Here is a 21,051-nt window from a genome sequence, read left to right as displayed (position 1 = left end):
GGAAAAAGCAGGCTGGCAACAGCTGTCGAAAGGACGCGCGCCGTAAAAATCGCGCCCACGCGCCCGAAAACTCGCGCCCACGCGCCTGAAAAAGCGTCCGGAATGACCATATACTGTCACGTCGCCATAACTTTCTGCACGTCCTGAAACCGTCAGAAGAAACCGTCAAGAGACGCCAACGTCACTTCAACAATTTGGACTGTTCTTATCCTTTCACCAACTCTTCAAATTTCAAAAAGATTCAAAAATAAGAGGGAATATACCCCCTTACCTTGGGAAGCAAAAAACCATAAGACAAGTGCGGGTACAGTGTCAAGGCGAAACCCTTCACATACTTAGCACTTGCAGGGAATTGAAGCCAAGAAGGATCTTATGGGCCATGCTTGCGGAAAGGGAAATAACACCTCCGCATGGCGGGAACGTTGAGAACTAGATTGTTTGAAACTTCAAGGTGGAATTGGTAGTTTAACATAACTGATCACTATGTCCAAAACTACCAAAACCTCGTGAAGAGTCTATATAAGTGAAATTCAACGCTCCCGACTTGCGAAGAGGTTAAACACCTACCCGCATCATAACCAAAGATCAGGCAGAAAAGTCGGGAATTTCTGCAAGTGACATTAGGAATACCGCGGGAAGAATCCCCACAGAAAACCTTAAAAAACAAAAACCTCTTTAAAACCCCTTGCTTAAAGTCCAAAAGTTCACCTCACTTATTAACAATTCATGAGAAGAACAATGGACTGGGGGGACTTGAAGAGGTAGGTCCCCGCAAAGCCCAGTTGGACCCGCAAGACACACCTTGAAGAGGTACGTCTGCGCAAAGACTAACTGGTCCCGCAGGACCCACCATGCTCAGAGAGATGAGGACCTTATACGCAGTAAGCCAGCTGTTCCCGCAGGAAAGCCTCCCTTGGTACAGTACCCTGCCTGTTCCCGCAGCTATGGGTACAAGCCAAGAAGGAAGGCTACCCGCACTAACGGTAAGGCTACACGCATAAGGCACTAACTCTTATACTTCAGCAATGTCACCTGAAGAAGGAATGAGCAAGGCGGGAATATTCCCGCCCAAAAGAGCCAGTCCGTACGCTTCTGGAAGATCTTTTGTACTATACCTGCCAAGGTATGGACAAAATAGACAAGATCTGACCAAAGCAGCCCATGAACCAATCACAGGGTGACAGCTCACCGACAATAGTACGAGGAGGAGCACGCTCTAGTACAAAATGTTACTATCAGCCGCTGCCTACCCACCAACTCCCATCGTGGCACGTACATAGCCCGTAGTTGGTGGAAAAGGAATAGTATACAGCCGGCCATGTCACTATCAGCCGTTGCCTACCCACCAACTCCCATCGTGGCACGTATATAGCCCGTAGTTGGTGGAAAATGAATATTATACAGCTGGCCGTACCTGCTTGGAAACCTACCTTCGGCTATAAATACTCCAACACCTTGGAACGGTATCATCATCTTATCTTCTCTAGCTATTTCTCTCAATATACACTTATATCAGAGCAATCTAGTCTGATTCTCACGCCGGAGGGTGGTCACAAGGAGGAACCCCCCCCCTTCTCAGTGACGAGCTTACGGTGTCTGTTTTGCAGGTCGAGAAGAATAACCATCTTTGCCGGACCTAACCCTCGTGGGAAACATCTACTTAACCCTAAGATTATCCATAATCTGCCGGGGTCACTTAGTGTTTCTTCAGGTGGAGATGGCAATATGCCAAGTAAAATCTTATAATGCGCTTTTAACTGAAAATAATCTAATCGTCCAGCCCATCTTTTAGGCAAATCATGTCGTATGATTAGAGGTATTTGACAGTCGAGACCGAATAAAACGTTTGCTTTTTACCAATACATAAAACCAAACTGTTAGTTTTATTTTTCGGTTTCATGCACACCCCTAGTTTAAGCCAAGGTATGGATAGGTTGTTAGTTTTATAATTTGGGGTGTTTGGATGTGAGAATAAACTAATTATTATTTTTGAAGTCACAAAGTATAGTTTTGGTTGCTTATCCAAAGTGCTTCTTTGATTGTCACGAATACACAATTTGAAGTCGTCTAATTCAAAATGCGATAAGCAGATAAGTAGTTTTATTAAGCAATAATCCCAAACACTAACTTGCATTACTTAGTGTGTTACAATCTGAAAACCAGTGTTTTTTTTTGTTATAATGTAGGAACCGGAAAGGAGAAACCTGAGTACCATTCATCACCATCTTTTCTTTAGACTCGTAGTATCCGGGTATAACCTTCTTTTCGTTCAAAAACACCGTTTCCTGAACACTCTTAATCATAAATAGTGATGGGTCCCTTGTCTCAGATTCTTCAGCTAACTTTGCTTCGCATTGAACTTTCTGTTTACGGTTGGGACACTTGTGGACAAAGTGTCCAAACTCATTACATTGATAACATTGAACCTTTGAGAGGTCCAGGGTTTTGCCCTTATGTTCACGGTTTTCAGTCTAGTATTTCCAAACTCATTAAACCCTCGATAACTCAATAAAACATATGCAGAAAGGTTGCTTCTATGCATATGTCATATGTATCCTCGATTACTTTTGGGAGCAACAAAAAGCTAAATTATATGCAATATAAGTTGAAATTATTGTTCTTCTTTAAATGGATAGTATTTCCTATTAATGGCAATGATCAATTCCATTTATATATATAGACCTAGTAAACTATTGATTTCTCTAAATACAAAACAAATTATATTAAGCTAAAAAGCAACCATCTTATACTTTATTATTGATTTTATCTATACACCATAAAAATATCTTAATTTTCTAATAACCAAAAAGGAATACCGAGACTATAAAATTTCAACATTATAAAGATAAAGATACTAGTTGGGCCGACTCAATAAAACGAGTAAAAAGCGTGGAAACAATCCGAGACCAACCCAAAATAACAATTGATGTCTTGATGGTATATTGGTATGGTCTTCGGTCCTAGATTTGTATGAAATTCGGTTAACTCAATGGTGGTGATTATTGCCAAGCTGTTTGGTGATGAAGACACTACTCAGCAGAAACACCGAATAATATGGTCGTATGACCGGTTTCCTAACGTACCCTCAAAATGATAATACTAGACTACAGACTTTAATTTATCTGAGTTTACTCGGTATTAATAAAACCAGCATGTGCTAGTCTCTTATAGTTATAGGCAATCTTTGAAAAAAAATTTATATGTAAGGGCATTTTTAGCATTCTTTTGGAGCACATGAAATCTCGAAGACAACTCTAACAACGAGTATTCACTAATATATAACTCATTCAAACATACATAGAGAGCATTATGCTTTGGCGGTTTTCAAGGTTTTTTTTTTGGATTTTTGGTTTTGTATAGAAGGGCATTTTTTAGTATTCGGTTACACTTGTCGTGAATTTTTTTAATGTTTCTTTGGGTTTTTTTTGGCATGCCCCTAGATTAGAGGTGCAAATGAGACGAATTGCTCACAGGCTATTTGAGCTTGGATCGATAAAAACCTCAAAAACCTCAAATAAAGCTTGTTTGAGCCTGAGCCTGAGCCAAGCCCAAGTTAAAAAAAAAACTCATGATCTGAGCTTAAGCTTTAAAAAGTAGCTCGAAACAAACAATACTCAAGCTCTTATAAGTCAAAACAAACTGAATTGGAGTCTAGTCAAACTTCGGCTGAAATTGTTTACACTTTACACTTTGAGACCACCTTAGGATCAAACTTCAAACAAAAAGAATAAAATATAGGCGAGAGAATATGCTACGAATTAAGTGACTGATTACCATCTTTTACTATAGGCAGTAAGTAAATTTGACCTTTGAAAATGAAGATTTTGTCCAGCAGTAATAATAATAATATTATTCTATTCTCAAATATGAACCCTTGAAATCGGGAATAATATATAGAATTTGTCATTCGCAGTCGCCACATTTCTTTACTTCTTTATTTAGTCGGTTCTAATTCAACATTCAACACACAAACTCATTTTCAACGCAATGACCGATCTCCATCGTCTCTAGATTATTATTATTCACATCTTCTTCTTCTGCAAAGCTAGGGTTTGTAATCTCTTATTATTATTATTATTATCTTATTCGATTCAACTGTTTCGTTCAATTAGCTGCTGATTCGTACTGATTTCATCGTTATTGCTGTACCGGTTACTGATTCTATAATCCGAATGCGTAAGCAAGTTCGTTAGCTAGAGATTGTGATTTAGTTTATGATTTAGTTTGTAGATCTAGTTTCTGATTTGATATTATAGCGTTTTTGTTAATCAATCTGTGTAAGGCGTGTTATTGATTTATAATTGGATCACGTGTGTCATTTTGTTGTTGATGAAGTTTGTTACAGTGTTGATAGATGCTGTAACAAAGTGATATATGCATAGTTGTTAATAATGATGATTCTCGAGTTGTGGATTGAAAGACGAGTGGTTGATAGTGGCATCTGTTGATGCAGAATTATTTGTAACAGTATATATTAGTGTTATACGGTTTAGCTAGAGCAAGTAGTTCATTACTTAACTGTGATAATGACAGTGTCGTCGTGTTGAAGTAGTAACCGATTGCGTAATTCAAGTTTCCTTGTTCGATGTAATTGGCTCGTTCAGTTAGCAGCTATTATTATGTCCTGATTTCATCGTTTTCATTGTACTGGTTCCGGATTATATAACCTAGTTCGTAAGCTAGAGATTGTGGTTTAGTTTATGATTTTGTTTTTAGATCTTGTTTTGATATGAGATTTATAGTGATTTTGTTAGTCAATCTCTTTAAGACGTGCTGTTGATCAATAATTGGATTATTTTATTGTTGGTGAAGTTTATTTAAGTGATAAAACATGCTGAAACAGAGTAATATACTCATAATTGATGAGTGACATCTGTTGATGTAGAATTATTTGTAACAGTACATATTGATGTTAAAACAGTTTAGTAAGAGCAAGTAGTTCATTACTTGGTTGTGATAATGACAGCGTCGTGGTGCCGAAGTAGTAAAGATTGCATAATTTAAGTTTCCTTGTTCGATTTAACTGTTTCTTTCAGTTAGCAGCTGTTATCATGTCCTGATGTCATCGTTTTATTGTACTGGTTCCGGATTATATAACCTGAATGCGTAAACTAGTTCATAAGCTAGAAATTGTGGTTTAGTTTATGATTTAGTTTAATAGATTTAGTTTTTTATTTGTGATTTTTGCGTTTTTGTTAATCAAGCTAGAGATTGTGGTTTATTTTGTAATATATTTTAATAGATTTAGTGTTTTTGTTAATCTGTTGTTGAACAATACTTGGATCACATGTGCTATTTTATTGTTAATGAACTGAAGAAGTTTGTTAAGGTGCTAATAGATGCTGTAACAAAGTAGTATATGCATAATTGATGAATATGATTGTCGAGTTGTGGATTGAAAGACGAGCGGCTGATAGCGGCATCTGTTGATGCAGAATTATTTCTAACAGTACATGTAAATGTTGGAACAGTTTAGCAAGAGCAAGTAGTTCGTTACTTAAATTGTGATAATGACGTCGTCGTGGTCTCGAAGTAGTAATGGTTTCATTAATCAAGTTTTTTTGTTTAATTTAACTGTTTCTTTTGGTTAGTAGCTATTATTATGTTCTGATTTTATTGTTTTTGTTGTAGTGATTCTGGATTTTATAACCTGATGCGTAAACTAGTTCGTAAGCTATAGGTTGTGGTTTAGTTTATGATTTTATTTGTAGATCTTGTTTTGATTTGAGATATTGTTAATGAATCTGTTTGAGGTGTGTTATTGATCAATAATTGGATCACGTGTGCTATTTTGTTGATGAAGTTTGTTGTTAATAGATGCTGAAACAAAGTAGTAAGTGCATAGTTGATGAGTGGCATCTAATGATGCAGAATTGCTTGTAATAGTACATATTAATGTTAAACAGTATAGCAAGAGCAAGTAGATCATTACTTAATTGTAATAATGACAACGTCGTGGTGGTAATGATTGCATAATTCAAGTTTCTTTGTTCAGCTTAACTGTTTCTTTCAATTAGCAGCTATTATTATGTCTTAATTTAATCATTTTTGCTGTACTAATTCCTGATTCTCAAACTTAAATGCGTAAACAAGTTCGTAAGCTAGAATTCTAGAAATTGTGGTTTAGTTTATGATTTCACTCGTAGATCTAGTTTCTGATTTGAGATTTTAGCATTTTTGTTGATCACTCTGTTATTGAACAATACTTGGATCACATAAGCTATTTTGTTGTTGATCAAGTTTATTAAAGTGTTAATAGATGATGAAACAAAGTAATAATATATGCATAACTGATGATGATGATTCTCACTTTGTGGATTGGAAGATCAATGGAATTTGTTGATGCTGAATCATTTGTAAAAGGACATATTATGATATTTATATAGAGCAGTATAGCTAGAGCAAGTAGTTCATTACTTAATTGTGATAATGACAACTTCCAGTAATGGTGAGCTATATTGGTTTGGTTTGGCTCGGTTATGTTATTCCACTCCACCTAATCTGAAAATTGAAATTCGGGTTTTGCAAAATTATCCACCGAAACCAATAAACCCAAATTGGTTTGGTTAATTTGGGTAGTTTATCAGTTTTTGGTTCGGTTTTATAATTTCGGCTGATAACCAAAACTAAACTTGGGCTAAATTTTTTGTTTAGAAATACATGAAATGGGCGTATAGTCGTATAAACATGAAATGGAGATATAAAACATGAAATGGTAGTATAAAAATCTAGAAATATATGAAAATATGTTCGGTTCGGTTATTGCTCACCCCTAAGTCGTCGAGGTGTCAAATTAGTAATGATTGCATGTTAAATCACTAATCATATACAAAAAAAAAGAAACATTTTTAATAATTATCGTTAAGTTATCCATAGTTAAACTCCGTATTGAGATCGTGACAATGAACCAACTTGGATAAGTTTGAGGTAAGGAATCTAAGATATAACTTATAGAATTGTATGTAGCATTCTATTTTTTACCAACATTCAACCACAAGTTGGGCCTATGATTAAATGTCCGTGAAATTTGTTTGATTTATCATTCATGTTGAATTATGTAAATGGTCGTTTGGTTTGTGAGATTTTGTTGAGGATATAAAGTATCTATTTTTTCTTTTGTTTTGCAGTGTTTGAGATCATTTAAGAAACTGAGATTTTGAAATTTGAAGGAAATGACGTGGTTTAGGGCTGGATCTAGTGTGGCAAAGCTTGCAATCAGAAGAACCTTAACACAAAGTGGATCGTATGTCGCAAGAAAGCGTATTTTTCCTGCAGAAGGCCGTCATTTTCACACAACAGTCTTTAAGTCAAAAGCACAATCTGCACCTGTCCCTAGAGCTGTTCCACTTTCCAGGTTAACAGATAGCTTTTTAGATGGAACAAGCAGTGTTTACCTGGAAGAACTTCAAAGAGCTTGGGAAGATGATCCCAACAGTGTTGATGAGTCATGGGACAACTTCTTCAGGAACTTTGTGGGCACAGCTGCCACATCACCTGGAATATCTGGCCAAACAATTCAAGAAAGTATGCGGTTGTTGTTGCTTGTTAGAGCATACCAAGTTTATGGTCACATGAAAGCCAAAATAGATCCATTGGGTCTTGAAAAAAGAGAGATTCCTGATGATTTGGATCCTGCTTTTTACGGTTTCAGTGAAGCTGATTTAGACCGTGAGTTTTTTCTTGGTGTGTGGAGAATGTCTGGTTTTTTATCAGAAAACCGACCCGTGCAAACTCTTAGATCAATATTAACCAGACTTGAACAAGCTTATAGTGGAAACATTGGTTATGAATACATGCACATTGCTGATCGTGAACGGTGCAATTGGTTAAGAGATAAAATCGAGACCCCGACTCCAACTCAGTATAATAGAGAACGTCGTGACGTTATTCTTGACAGACTAATTTGGAGTACTCAATTCGAAAACTTTTTAGCTACTAAATGGACAGCTGCTAAAAGATTTGGACTTGAAGGTGGTTAGACATTAATCCCAGGAATGAAAGAGATGTTTGACAGGTCAGCAGATCTTGGTGTTGAAAGCATTGTGATTGGTATGTCTCACAGAGGAAGATTAAATGTTTTAGGTAATGTTGTGAGAAAACCGCTGCGCCAAATTTTCAGTGAGTTTAGTGGTGGTACGAAGCCGGTTGATGAAGTCGGGCTTTACACGGGAACCGGTGATGTAAAATATCATCTTGGGACTTCTTATGATCGGCCGACGCGTGGTGGAAAGAGAATTCATTTGTCTTTAGTTGCAAACCCTAGTCATTTGGAAGCTGTAGATCCTGTTGTGATTGGGAAAACAAGAGCAAAACAGTATTACTCAAATGATGTTGACAGAACAAAGAACATGGGTATTTTGATTCATGGGGATGGAAGTTTTGCGGGTCAAGGTGTGGTTTATGAAACACTGCATTTAAGTGGTCTCCCAAATTACACAACTGGTGGGACCATTCATATTGTTGTCAACAATCAAGTTGCTTTTACTACTGACCCACAAGCAGGAAGATCTTCACAGTATTGTACTGATGTCGCTAAAGCTTTAAATGCTCCGATCTTTCATGTTAATGGTGATGACGTGGAAGCCGTTGTTCATGCTTGTGAGCTGGCAGCTGAGTGGCGACAAACGTTCCACTCAGATGTTGTTGTTGATATTGTCTGTTATCGCCGATTTGGGCATAATGAAATTGATGAACCGTCTTTTACTCAACCAAAAATGTACAAGGTCAGTTTTTAATCTGAAATGTTTCTAAATCTTCCTTTTTCTTCTCTCGTTTAAGCTTTTTGAGTGGTAATTGTTGATACAGATCATTAGGAATCATCCATCATCACTAGAAATCTACCAGAAGAAGCTTCTAGAAAGTGGGCAGGCGACAAAAGAAGATATTGATAGAATACAAAGCAAGGTTACTGCGATTCTTAACGAGGAGTTTCTTGCCAGCAAGGATTATGTTCCTCAAAGACGAGACTGGCTTTCGGCTTACTGGACCGGATTTAAATCTCCCGAACAACTTTCACGTATTCGTAACACCGGGTATTTTCTAAAATGTTCTTTGCACAGATGTGTATGTAACATAACACACTAAGTAACACGCGTTTTTAACAAGTTTATGCTGTTTTGCAGGGTTAAACCCGAGATTTTGAAAAATGTTGGGAAGGCAATTACAACACTTCCAGAAACCTTTAAACCACACAGAGCAGTTAAGAAGATATTTGCGGACCGTTATAAGATGATTGAAACTGGTGAAGGTGTTGACTGGGCAGTTGCAGAAGCCCTAGCTTTTGCAACATTACTGGTGGAAGGAAACCATGTTAGATTAAGTGGTCAAGATGTCGAAAGAGGTACTTTCAGTCACAGGCATTCTGTTGTTCACGATCAAGAAACAGGGGAGCGATACTGTCCGTTGGATCATGTAATGATGAATCAAGATGAGGAAATGTTTACTGTAAGCAACAGGTAAATGATGCTATCATACATGAACTCTTTTTGTTTTTACAAAACCAATACATTCGTCTTGATACTCATGTTATGTATACAGTTCTCTCTCGGAGTTTGGTGTGTTGGGATTTGAATTGGGCTATTCAATGGAAAATCCTAATTCACTGGTTTTATGGGAAGCTCAATTTGGTGATTTTTCAAACGGGGCCCAAGTGATATTTGATCAATTCTTGAGCAGTGGTGAAGCTAAGTGGCTCCGCCAGACTGGGTTAGTTGTGTTGCTACCTCACGGTTATGATGGTCAAGGACCCGAACACTCAAGTGCAAGACTTGAGCGTTTCCTTCAGGTATTAACATTCTCAGGGTCTAGAAGTTTCTAGAATTATTGTTGACTTGGTCTCTAATGTAAAATGTGATAACAGATGAGTGATGACAATCCATTTGTTATACCCGAGATGGATCCGTCACTACGCAACCAAATTCAAACATGCAATATGCAGATTGTTAACGTTACAACACCAGCAAATTATTTCCATGTGTTACGTCGACAGGTTAGTTTATAGTTCATACTTCATACAACTTGTTTTTTTTAAATAATATTCAGCACTTTAACATTTTATTTTTGTATTACAGTTGCACAGGGAGTTCCGTAAGCCACTTGTTGTAATGTCTCCCAAAAACTTGCTCCGCCACAAAGACTGCAAGTCAAATCTATCTGAGTTTGATGATGTTCAAGGTCACCCTGGTTTTGATAAACAAGGGACCAGATTTAAACGACTTATTAAGGACCAAAACGACCACTCGGATCTTGAAGAAGGGATTAGGCGTTTAGTTCTTTGCTCTGGAAAGGTTTATTATGAGCTAGACGAAAAAAGGAAGTCAGTTGATGGTAAAGATGTTGCAATATGTCGTGTTGAACAGCTTTGCCCGTTCCCATATGATCTCATCCAGCGTGAACTAAAGCGTTATCCAAGTAAGTACAAACTCTAGGGGGTGTTTCATGTTTGGCTACGCGTTCAAACGTAGGGGTAAATATCATCATCATCATCATCATCATCGTACTCAGTATATCCCACCAATAGCAATGCTATGGTAGGGTCTGAGGAGGGTAAGATGTAGACAACCTTACCTCTATCCCATAGGGATAGAGAGGCTGCTTCAAGTGAGACCCCCGGCTTGATAGTAGTTTTGCATCAAGCCTTGGACATAAGGCACATAGCACTTAATCATCGGGACACCGGCTGATTGGTGCATGTGCCCTTGTCTTTCGGCTATCAACACCACCACATGATGCTTGATTAACCTTCCGCCACTTTTAACGTTATTTTCACGAGATTAGTAAAATAACGTCAAAATTAGTGCAATTTTACTTTTGCCCACCCGAGGGTTCACACATATATATTATATGCGCGCACCGCAAGCAGGGCACAAACGTAGGGGTAAATATGTCTTATGTAATTTCTGTTTGATGTTTCAGATGCGGAAGTGGTTTGGTGTCAAGAGGAGCCAATGAATATGGGAGCTTACAGTTACATTGCCCCACGCCTTGCAACCGCCATGAAGGCACTCAATAGAGGTACTATTGATGATGTCAAATATGTGGGTCGGGCCCCATCTGCTGCAACTGCAACCGGTTTCTACACCGTTCACGGCAGAGAGCAGGCTGAGATTGTGGAGAAGGCCCTGCAGCCCGAACCCGTCACTAATCCTGCACTTAGTTAGAGCCCGCAGCCAGGTATGAATACTTATAAGTTATAAGGCATATAGCCTACTAAATAATATTATTTAGGTGAATACTATTTGAGATTAACGTATTTCACTTATTTTCAGGGTGTCTAATCTTTTGTCCAGAGTGTCGCTTCGGCATCTTTTGCTTTCATTTTTCGAAAGGTTTTTCGCGTATTGAAAAGTTTTACGCATGTAATAAGATAACATACAACCGTTCAGGTGAAATCTGTACAATGGATTCATGGCGTGTGTTTTACTTTGAGGTTAATTACATAATTTATCTTTTGTGGAACTTGTTTTAGTTTCTTTAATGGCATGTCTGGGATAATATTTATTTAAATAAATGTGTTAACTGATTTTATGGATGGTGTGTCAGTAGTAATATCTTTTTATTTGTTCAAGATATTTTTTTATAAAAACAAAACATTGGTAAATTTAGTTTTTTTCTGAACTATATTTTTTTGAAGAATTTGTAATATTGTAAAAAAATTGGAAACAATATGAAATAATATCTAGTAAACGTTAAAAAAAGTGTAACAAACGAACGTGACCTAAAATTATTAATATTGGATAAAGATGGCAAAACTATAAATTCAACTTCAAATGTTATATATAAAGAGATCTTTTCAAATTTGTAAATTGTAATCCGATTCGTCTTTAAAGTTTGGTAGAGGAAATAAAAGGTCGCGGTTTTATTGGGGTGAAGAGTAGGCCGAAGACGGTAACGTTAACTTGGGAGAAACGACGGAGATTTCATTTGTAACATGTTTTTGTTTTCTTTGTTGTGTTTTGGGTGGTTGCAGACTTGCAGGTCTAGCTTCTTTTCCTAGGCTCGTTTCATGATTAATAAGTTTTCGTTAGTCGTTCAAAAAAAATGGAAAAAGTCACAATGGTAAGGGACTTGTTGTGTGTCTATCAAAAGATAAGAGGACATATAATGTTAAAATGCAAATTTAGTTTCTAGTGTTGGTAATATATTATTGATTTTGATTTTGATTTTGATTTTGATTTTGATTTTATGTATTGAAGTCGGTGAAGTAGTGGGTTGTGGAAACAAAAGAAAATAGTAAATGTGCATGACTAATGTGAGTTTGGGCCCTTTTAAGTAGACACTTGGCAAAACTAAAACTACATTTGTGAACTTTGTTTTTGCCTTTGATATGTGTCATTTTATGGGTGTCGAAATTGATTAAGGATAACATAAAAAAGAAAAAGGAAAATAAAATCTATGATTGTGTATAATACAAAATTCTCATAGTTATAAGTTAGGTCTTGGACTCTTGGTCTTCACCCAATTGATGTTTACCTGTTAGATATACAACTCATATAAAGCTATACAGGTCATATAGGTACTTATACAAGTTGCATATTTTTTTACGTTTTATCTTTACTATATATAATACACCAAACAAGAGTAAATTAAGACACTAGATTTTAAGGGATTTATAACACCCAAAGCATTATGTACACCTTTTATAGCATGTAAGACTGGGACAAACTTGTCCATTGGAAAATATGCATGGAAATAGTTACAACATTGCCCCCTTAACTTTACTCAAATTTTGTAAATGTAAGAAAATAGTTACAACTCTGAACCTTCATCTTTACACATTTATTCCTTTTGATCTTAATTGTAACCAACTTCCCACCAACGATTTTCCAACGAGTGTAACTTTTTCATGCGTTAATATATTTTTTTAAAAATTGCACCATAAAAATGAGCATTTTATTCTCTTTAATTTGGATATGATATTACTATAGTTTTTTTCAATTAAAAAATTAACATGTTACGTATGGGGATTCACAATTCGGTTTAACGGTTTCTAAGTTAAACTGCGAGACAAACCGTTGGTTTGATTTTTTGTTATTGAAAACCAAAACTGAATCGTCAAAAATTTAAACGAAATCGTTACTAATGGTTTGGTCTCACGCATTGAGCTTTAATAATAAGTTTATAGTCCGGTTCGGTTTTATATGACCTATTTTTGGTATAAATTGTAAACCGAACTGTTTGTTATGGTTTGAACATTTAGAGACATGCTAATCAAAAGTACTAATTGGTTGAAACGTTTTCAAGGTTTCAAACGAACCCTGAACATCCGTAATTGTTACATGATTACTAGGATTTTTGTTTCCCGACGCATCGCGCGAGCACCCGTCTAATACTTGAAAGTAATGTAATAAATTTGAAAAACATATACTGATTTTTGTTATCATTTATATGATAACCGGGGTTATGTCCTCGAGTATAACGAGGAAAAAATCTCGGACACACAAAATAGGAAAAAATCTTGGACACACAAAATAGGTGTCTATACGATTCTTATAGACCTATACACGGTCATGCGGGCCTGAAGCTCCATACGAGACATTCTGGGTCTATATGCCTCGTATAGGCATGTACAAATCGTATATGCCTTGACATACTGCGTTTGGGAAATAAGAATGGTGTCCGAATATAACATCCCTAGCGTTTTGGTTATTGCGGGATAGTGTGTGAGATAATCATGTATGACAAAATCCAATGATAATAATGCTAAAATAGAGAACAAAATCATTTTCATTTTTTGTGACTGCAACCATTTTGTTTCTTAAAACGTTTTAAAATTTAAAATCATGTTTCTAGGATTTACCAACTTTTGTTGTCGTCACAAGAATAAATTAAGTGTTGTTGGATATACGTAAGACATTATAATTTGATTAAAACAAATAGGTGACAATGACTTTAGAGTAATCTTAATATTATTATTATGTTATTCCTTTATAAAGAAAACACCCACTTGCTTTCCTTGTCCAAATTGCCGAACTTGGAAAGAACGCCATTTGTGACGTTTGAAAATATTATTATTGGTGGCTTTTGTGCTGTAAATTATTCAATCGTCACTAAAGTAACAACTCTTTGTAATTAACAATTAGGGCTTTATCTTGACTACCCTTTTGGCTTTTCATTAGAACATAAACCAATCATATAATATAGTTTAAGTAAGCCTGACAAAACGGACATGTCGTCTCTGCGTTGGGTGGAGGTGGCAGCGGAAGCGCCCAAGGTCATGGACGTCGCCCACCTTGACCCCTCGGCCAACCCTTTTGGGCCAACTTTAAGTAAACAAGTTTTATAACGTCATATAAGTCCAGGATATTAAAGGTGACACTAACAAAATTTCTTCGTTTTTTTAATTCAAATTATAACCTATTTTTTGACGAGTCATAATTGCTCACAACATACAACTCGAGTGTTTATCCGTATTAATTTAATTTTAAGTTGTTTACTATTTATGTTTAAACACTAGTGTTAAACGTTTTTAACAACTTATGTTAGTTGGATTTCTATTTTAACACTATTTTGAGACACTAGGCAGCGGTAACTGGCACATTATGAGTGAGAGCTAAGTTAAGCTATCTCGAACCCCAGTAGTAAAGTTCAACACTAAGTCGTAGCTTAATACATAGTGATGGTTCACACCCAATCTGATCAAGAGCTAAGTCAGTGAGTCGAGCTTTAAAAACATAAAGATGGCCCGCAATGATGTGTTTGCCAAGTACAAAGCGTGTTAATCGCCCATACCACGTGCAAGTTAGGGTGTGACCCCTTTCGTACCTCCATTTGTTCAGTTATTTAAGAATCAATGACTTTATAATGCTCCTACTTATATATCATCCCAATTTTCTCTCCACCTCCTATATCGACACAAGTTCTCGCTCATTCACTCATTTCCCTTCCAATTTTTTAGAATTTTACAAAGTTTTAGACGCATAACTTCGATAATTGATATTTCATTTAACTTAGTTCTGTTTTAAACATTGCTTAGTTTGTTGCAAAAGTTTCAAATAGTATAGCAAACCAAATAAATAATAAGTATATTAACCACAATTACATATAATTATTTCACTATTTGTGTTCAGAGATACCTAAACACACAATTTTACTACTTTTCTAACAATATATTTATACATAATATCATACTTCATTATTGTGATATGTTTTTTTTTACAGTTTTATATATCCATAAATTTTTGTATTTAAAGATGAGAAAGGTTTAGCATATGGATGATAATAAATAATAATAATAGTAATCTGTTTGTTTCTAATAGGTTAGTTACAAAATATACAAAAGCGGATTCGTAAAATCTTGAAGTTACTAGATGATGTTAATGCTTATTACGTCATGCGGGAAAGCACTCTTTAACGAATAGATTTGCGTATCACATACATTTTTTAGTATTATAATTCGTACCATGAAAATATAAAGATTATACTATTATTTAGTCACTTCAATTATTGTCACTCGTTTTCGATAATCATTAAAAATTTTAAATCTAATACAAGAAAAAAATTAGGACCTAACTAAAGGGTATTTTTCTTTTGGGTTTAAACAAATAATTTTAAATAAGCTTATTAAATTGTGCAAATTTGTTTGGCTTTTTTTTTTATAAAAATGAAATTAAAATAATTAGGTAATTTGGTTTTAACAATATATATAATTTACATAAATTTATACTTACTTGCTTAAGGAGGCTCTCACACACGTACGTATACACATATAGTTTATGTAAATCGAACAAGGTAAACCATAACTAACACCATTGACATGCTAACTGTACATAAGTGGCGTGTCATATAGTTCGTCATACAAGATTGTATGACATATTATACTGACAAATCATACGAGTCACAATGTTCAGGTCGTATAAGTTGGTATTTGTATAAATCATATACGCCGTATCATGTGTTATACTGGCATTAAGGTGATTGATGTGACATCACACACCACTGAAAAAATCATAAGTGCCATTTGATCATTGTTCACCAGCCAGACGGTTGTATGTTTACGTTACGTATAGTATCATCCAATGAATATTCAACATATTCATAAAGGAAAAAACACATGATTATGATGATCAGGGTTTGCACAATCGAAATTTTTAAGTAACAAACGATGACATGTTCTAGTACAATTGTACAAAAGTATGTTGATATTTGTCTATTTTCACATTATTTTGCCCCATATCTCAATCTCTTACCGCTTGTTAATTAAGGACCATAAGATACAATGATAGTGATTGTATATATCAATTGGCCAGCAATATATTGACAACACATAATGGTCACAATCATTAGCATTGTCACAAGAAGATCAACAAATAGTGAATAACACCACCCACAAATACTCATCCCTAGCCCTACTTGGCTACTTGTTTGTTCTTCCTCAATTTTTGGTCCTACACTCCATGATCATGATATCATTTTCTCACATATCTATCGGTAACAAGTAACTGACACACAATTTTTTTTCTAACCGATAACAAACAAAGAAATATAATAATTAAAATTTAACTCGTAGATTAACATCTGTAAACGATGGAATGAGAAGCAATCTCACATTTGTGTTTTTTACAGGGTTGTATACGGTTTGGGACTAAAACCTTCGGTTTTTAGATTTTTAAAATTATTCGGTTTCGGGTTTCTTTATAGTTTTATCATTTTAGCTTTTATAATTTTAGGGCAAAATAAATGGAACAAAGTATCGAATTCTGCTCAAATCATTTTGTTAATGAATAACTAAATGATCATTATACGTATGAACTAATATATTTACATTACGTATTTATTAAGTTCTTATGAATTACTTAAAAAGTTAAAATACAAAATAAAATTAAAATCTATAAATTCGATTCCGTTTTTACTACCGGCTAAAAAAACATAAGGTAATGGTTATTCACACACCCCCTTTTTAATATTCATACACCCTTTTAACATACATTTATCTTTTATGTACACTCTATAAATGATGTATGAATAACACATCCCCATACATAAAAACAGGGCCATCAATTTTCATTTCGGTTCGATTTTTTAGGTTTCATGCATACCTATCAGCTTTACATAAAACTATCACTCATTCTGGTCGTACAAAATGGTACATCATCAATAGAAATTAAGTACAAACCTGTGTTGTAACTTGTAACCAACATAAACAAGAAACTATCAACTAAAGGAGCAATTTGTACTTTTGAAAAATATTAGGGGCTAAAACTACAAATTTCACAAAAAGATGGACTAAACTTTAACAAAGTCAAAAGTGAGTCAACAGTATGAGACTCTATGAACACCACGATCTCTGAGCATTCCAGTGTACAGAGCCAATCTATTTGCTGGTATACCCTCATAGTTTCTGACTGTTTTCCTTTTAACCCCTTCATCTTTCAAAGTTGACACATTTTGACCAAAACTTTTACTTTGAAGCCTCTTTCTAAACCCCTCACCATTTCCACTTGGTTCCATTACATCCTCTGCAAAGTGTACTTTCTTGTTCTTTTTCTCTCTCTTCTTCCCATCTACATATGTCATCAAACAAGATTTAGAGAGAAAACAATTGCAAGAAAATCAAGTAGTGGGATAACTAGACGAGGGTAAAAGGGTCATTGAACAAAATAACATTTTAAATTTTGAAAAGAAAACACGAGTAATTAATGTTGTAAAAATGTCTAGGGGCGAGTATTCGACGAGTAATTCCCAAGTACTTCCACCCTAGGCCAAACTAGTACTCGATGTTGTAATTCCTGAGTACTTCATAACTAGGTTAAATACTCGCAGCTCTCTAGTCAATTGATTTAGGAGCGCCTAGCGTTTTCGTCAGCGATGATTGTAATCAATGTGATACTTATATGTATATATTAGTTTATATCAAAATACAAGACAAACAAGTAACAAGCTGCGACCACTAGTCACTTTTTCATTAATATAACCTTGTAACGACTACTACCGCATTTTTTATTAATATAACCTTCTAAGAGCAATCTCAGCCTATTCCTTATGTAAATTACATTGTATGGTTACGAGTGTTTATGAGTAGACAAGAGAAAATGTTACATGAAAAAGTTAAATTTAAGGTTTCACGGTTTACATTTATAATTTTTAATATTTTCTAAAGCGATTGTGAATAAAAGAGAAAAAAAAAATAATAAAAATATAAAAAATATTATTTAATTAAATAAAAGAGAGAAAATCAGTAATTTTTAATTTAATTATTATAATATATATGAATATATAATGACCCTTGGACTAAAAAGTTTTGTGCCACTTAAATCAAGATTCTAGAAAATCAATATTCTTGAAAAATAAGAAAATAAATATTATTCATGAAAAATAAGATTCAAGAAAACCAAGATTCTAAAACATCAAGATTCTTAAAACACAAGATTCAAGAAAGTAGTTTGAAGAATTTAAGGAACCTGAAGAGATGCAAGGTCTTAAGTGGTTGATTGAGAAGTCACCGGCGTCGGGTTGTTTAAGGCGGAAGGCAAGGAGGAGTACGGTGCCGGAGACGGCGGCCACAGCGGTGGCTAACACCATCCCATTCGAAGCCAATATTGAAGACATGATGATCACCTTTTTTTATTCACAAAAATATGCAAATTCTTACTAATTATCCAAGATTTTTTATGGGTATGATGAAGAAACTTGAATTAATGTGTGTTTGTTTATATAATTGAGTGATGGATATATTATATAGTTTGAATAAAAGGGGTAAATATTATATTGATGGGTTGGTTGTTGAAGATGGAGGTGTGAACTTTGAATAAAGGTAATGAATTATTGGTTAAAATAGGAAGTCTTCTAGTAAACTATAAGGTTTGTTAAGCTTTTGACTATTTGACTTCATATATGATTCAGATTCACACCAAGTTATTATGAAAAAATATATATGTAATGTATATTAAATGTTCTAGAAGATATGTGACGCTTAATTACTAATCCATCTAGATAAAAGTGGATAACATTGCAATTATGTAACCTCTTATATACCTTTCTTTTTCTTACTCTTATCCTATTAAAAATAAATAAATAAACAAATTTGTATTTCGTTTCTAGTTTTTTACTAATTTATGTATAGTAAGAATAAATAATTGCGATACTCCTTCTGATTTGATGGTAAAGGTGTTAATTTTATCTAGCAAATACTATAATTCGAGCTTACAAGGGGCAAAAGTAACAGAAAATACAAATTAGTTGTTTAAAAAGAATTAACTACATGACTACACAAAGTGTTACTAATCATGATTCTTTAAACCCTCATATACCTTTCTTGCTAATATTTATCCACTTAATAAATAAATAAATTTATCTTTCAATTTATTTCTTATATCGTAAATCGTTATATTATATAGTTTTTATGTTTATCTTCACCTGATAAATAAGTTTATTTTCCGCTTCTTATTTTCTTAAAAATTTATAAACCTTCATTACTTAAATATTCAATTAATACCTTTTTAAAGCGTGTAATACATAGCCTACTCAATGGCGAAGCCTAAGCTTGACCCAGGTGGTTACTCACCTTGTATTTCTCAGTTATATAAATTAACCCGTTTTTATTTGAAGCTTCGTCACGGAGCCTACTAGTTTGCGTAAATTGCTAATTCACAATAAAAAGCATTAATTTCAATTTGAGATGGATGAAGTTTGTACATTTTAAGACAACTATAATGATGTCGGTTATGACTATAAACTACAGAGGTAAAATACCGTATAACATGAACACTTTCTTATAAATATATATTTATGTAAAGGATGTTTTATGAAAAAAGATACAAAGTGAAAGGTTTTTAGTGAATAATAAGTAAAAAATGGACGGTCAAGAATGCCTTACAAGTTTAGACTGCAACTCTTGCCAATATCAAAGAAGTTTCACTTATTGTCAGAATTTGGCTTCTTTCCATCTCTTCACATGCTAGAGTTTTCTATTTATTTTACTTTTTTACTTTTTTTTATTGATAATATATATTATATTATTTTCATCTTAAGATCCCTTTAATTATATTATTTTCATGTGGTTAAGAGTATAGAATAAGTAAATCAATGACCCAATTTCTATAAAGTGTAGCATTGAGTCATTTCAAAAAAAGTTATGCAATTTACGGCCACATATTTTGGCTAAATAATGTCGGGTTAAATAACAGAAACGTCTAGTTATACAAGCATAATCAAACTTGGTATATAAAGCTCGAGTTTAACCTGGTCTATTAAACAAGTTTCAGGTTAAGCTCAAGTTCGACTCGATTTAAAGTCTCTTTTAGAACTTTTACCCGACTAACCATCTCGCTTATTTTATTGAAAATTTATTTAATAAGTTCATGAATCATGATATTCCATTTGTTTTGTTTACGAACCCATGTAGAAGATGAGGCCCAGTAATACAAAAATTACAAAAAGGCTTGAGTGACAGTGGGCTTAAAAAGAAGGCCCAAATTACCTTAAGAGATTGTGTACCACTGGACCGTGTTTCCTTACATAGTTACATGCATTTTCTTTTTGATGGGCCGTAGTGTTATTTTCAGATTTTAGAGACAAATTAATGATCTTCATGATATATCTTTGAATACAAGATCATTACTCATTAGTGTACAATTAATTATACATGTCTTTAACACCGAAGTGACTTGTTATAATGGAATGTGACTTTGTGCAACCTAAATTAAACACTAACCTCCCAACAAGCCCGGTTAGGACAGTCAATGTATAATTAATAATACACATGTCTTTCAAATAATATGCTATGATAATGTGTTTTTTAACCTAAACCAAATCACTAACCCATGGCAAGGCATATTAATTAAGGACCCATTATTACAATTAATGATACATATATTCCAAAATAACGTGTTATTATTTAATGTGACTTTCTAAAACCTAAATCAACCCAAAAACCGGTGACAAGACCAATTAATGGTAAAAAAATCTAGTTATAAAATGTTGTCGCTAGTCGATGAAGGATTTCCGAAAGAAACCATCAACAATATTTTTGTTTCGTTTTAAACAAATGTAATGTTTTTCAACAAGAAAACATAAAAGAAGAGAAATTGCACATATGGTTAATGTGGTTTGACC

General features: G+C 34.4%; 1 protein-coding gene and 1 pseudogene across 2 annotated transcripts; one reads left to right on the top strand and one right to left on the bottom strand.

Moving 5' to 3' along the window:
• Positions 1-3,884: 3,884 nt before the first annotated feature.
• Positions 3,885-11,505, top strand: LOC143634690 (uncharacterized; annotated as a pseudogene). Its single transcript, XR_013153903.1, has 9 exons — positions 3,885-4,050; positions 7,128-8,723; positions 8,806-9,032; positions 9,123-9,455; positions 9,538-9,784; positions 9,860-9,988; positions 10,071-10,410; positions 10,915-11,172; positions 11,268-11,505. The product of XR_013153903.1 is annotated as an uncharacterized LOC143634690 (transcript).
• Positions 11,506-17,105: 5,600 nt separating this feature from the next.
• LOC143634638 (uncharacterized) lies at positions 17,106-18,584 on the bottom strand. The gene is made up of 2 exons (XM_077102664.1): positions 18,399-18,584; positions 17,106-17,501 (listed from the first exon to the last, which is right to left on the bottom strand). Exons 1-2 carry the CDS (start codon positions 18,544-18,546, stop codon positions 17,251-17,253), a joined length of 399 nt encoding a protein of 132 aa, XP_076958779.1. The 5' UTR covers positions 18,547-18,584; the 3' UTR covers positions 17,106-17,250.
• Between the last annotated feature and the right edge of the window lie 2,467 nt (positions 18,585-21,051).

Source organism: Bidens hawaiensis, unplaced genomic scaffold (assembly GCF_021521415.1).
Source record: "Bidens hawaiensis isolate Kalapana, Puna unplaced genomic scaffold, B.hawaiensis_p1.1 tig00007139_1, whole genome shotgun sequence".
Lineage (NCBI taxonomy): Eukaryota > Viridiplantae > Streptophyta > Magnoliopsida > Asterales > Asteraceae > Bidens > Bidens hawaiensis.
The sequence above is the reverse complement of the archived record's forward strand: the minus strand, read 5'-3'. Positions and strand labels throughout refer to the sequence as shown.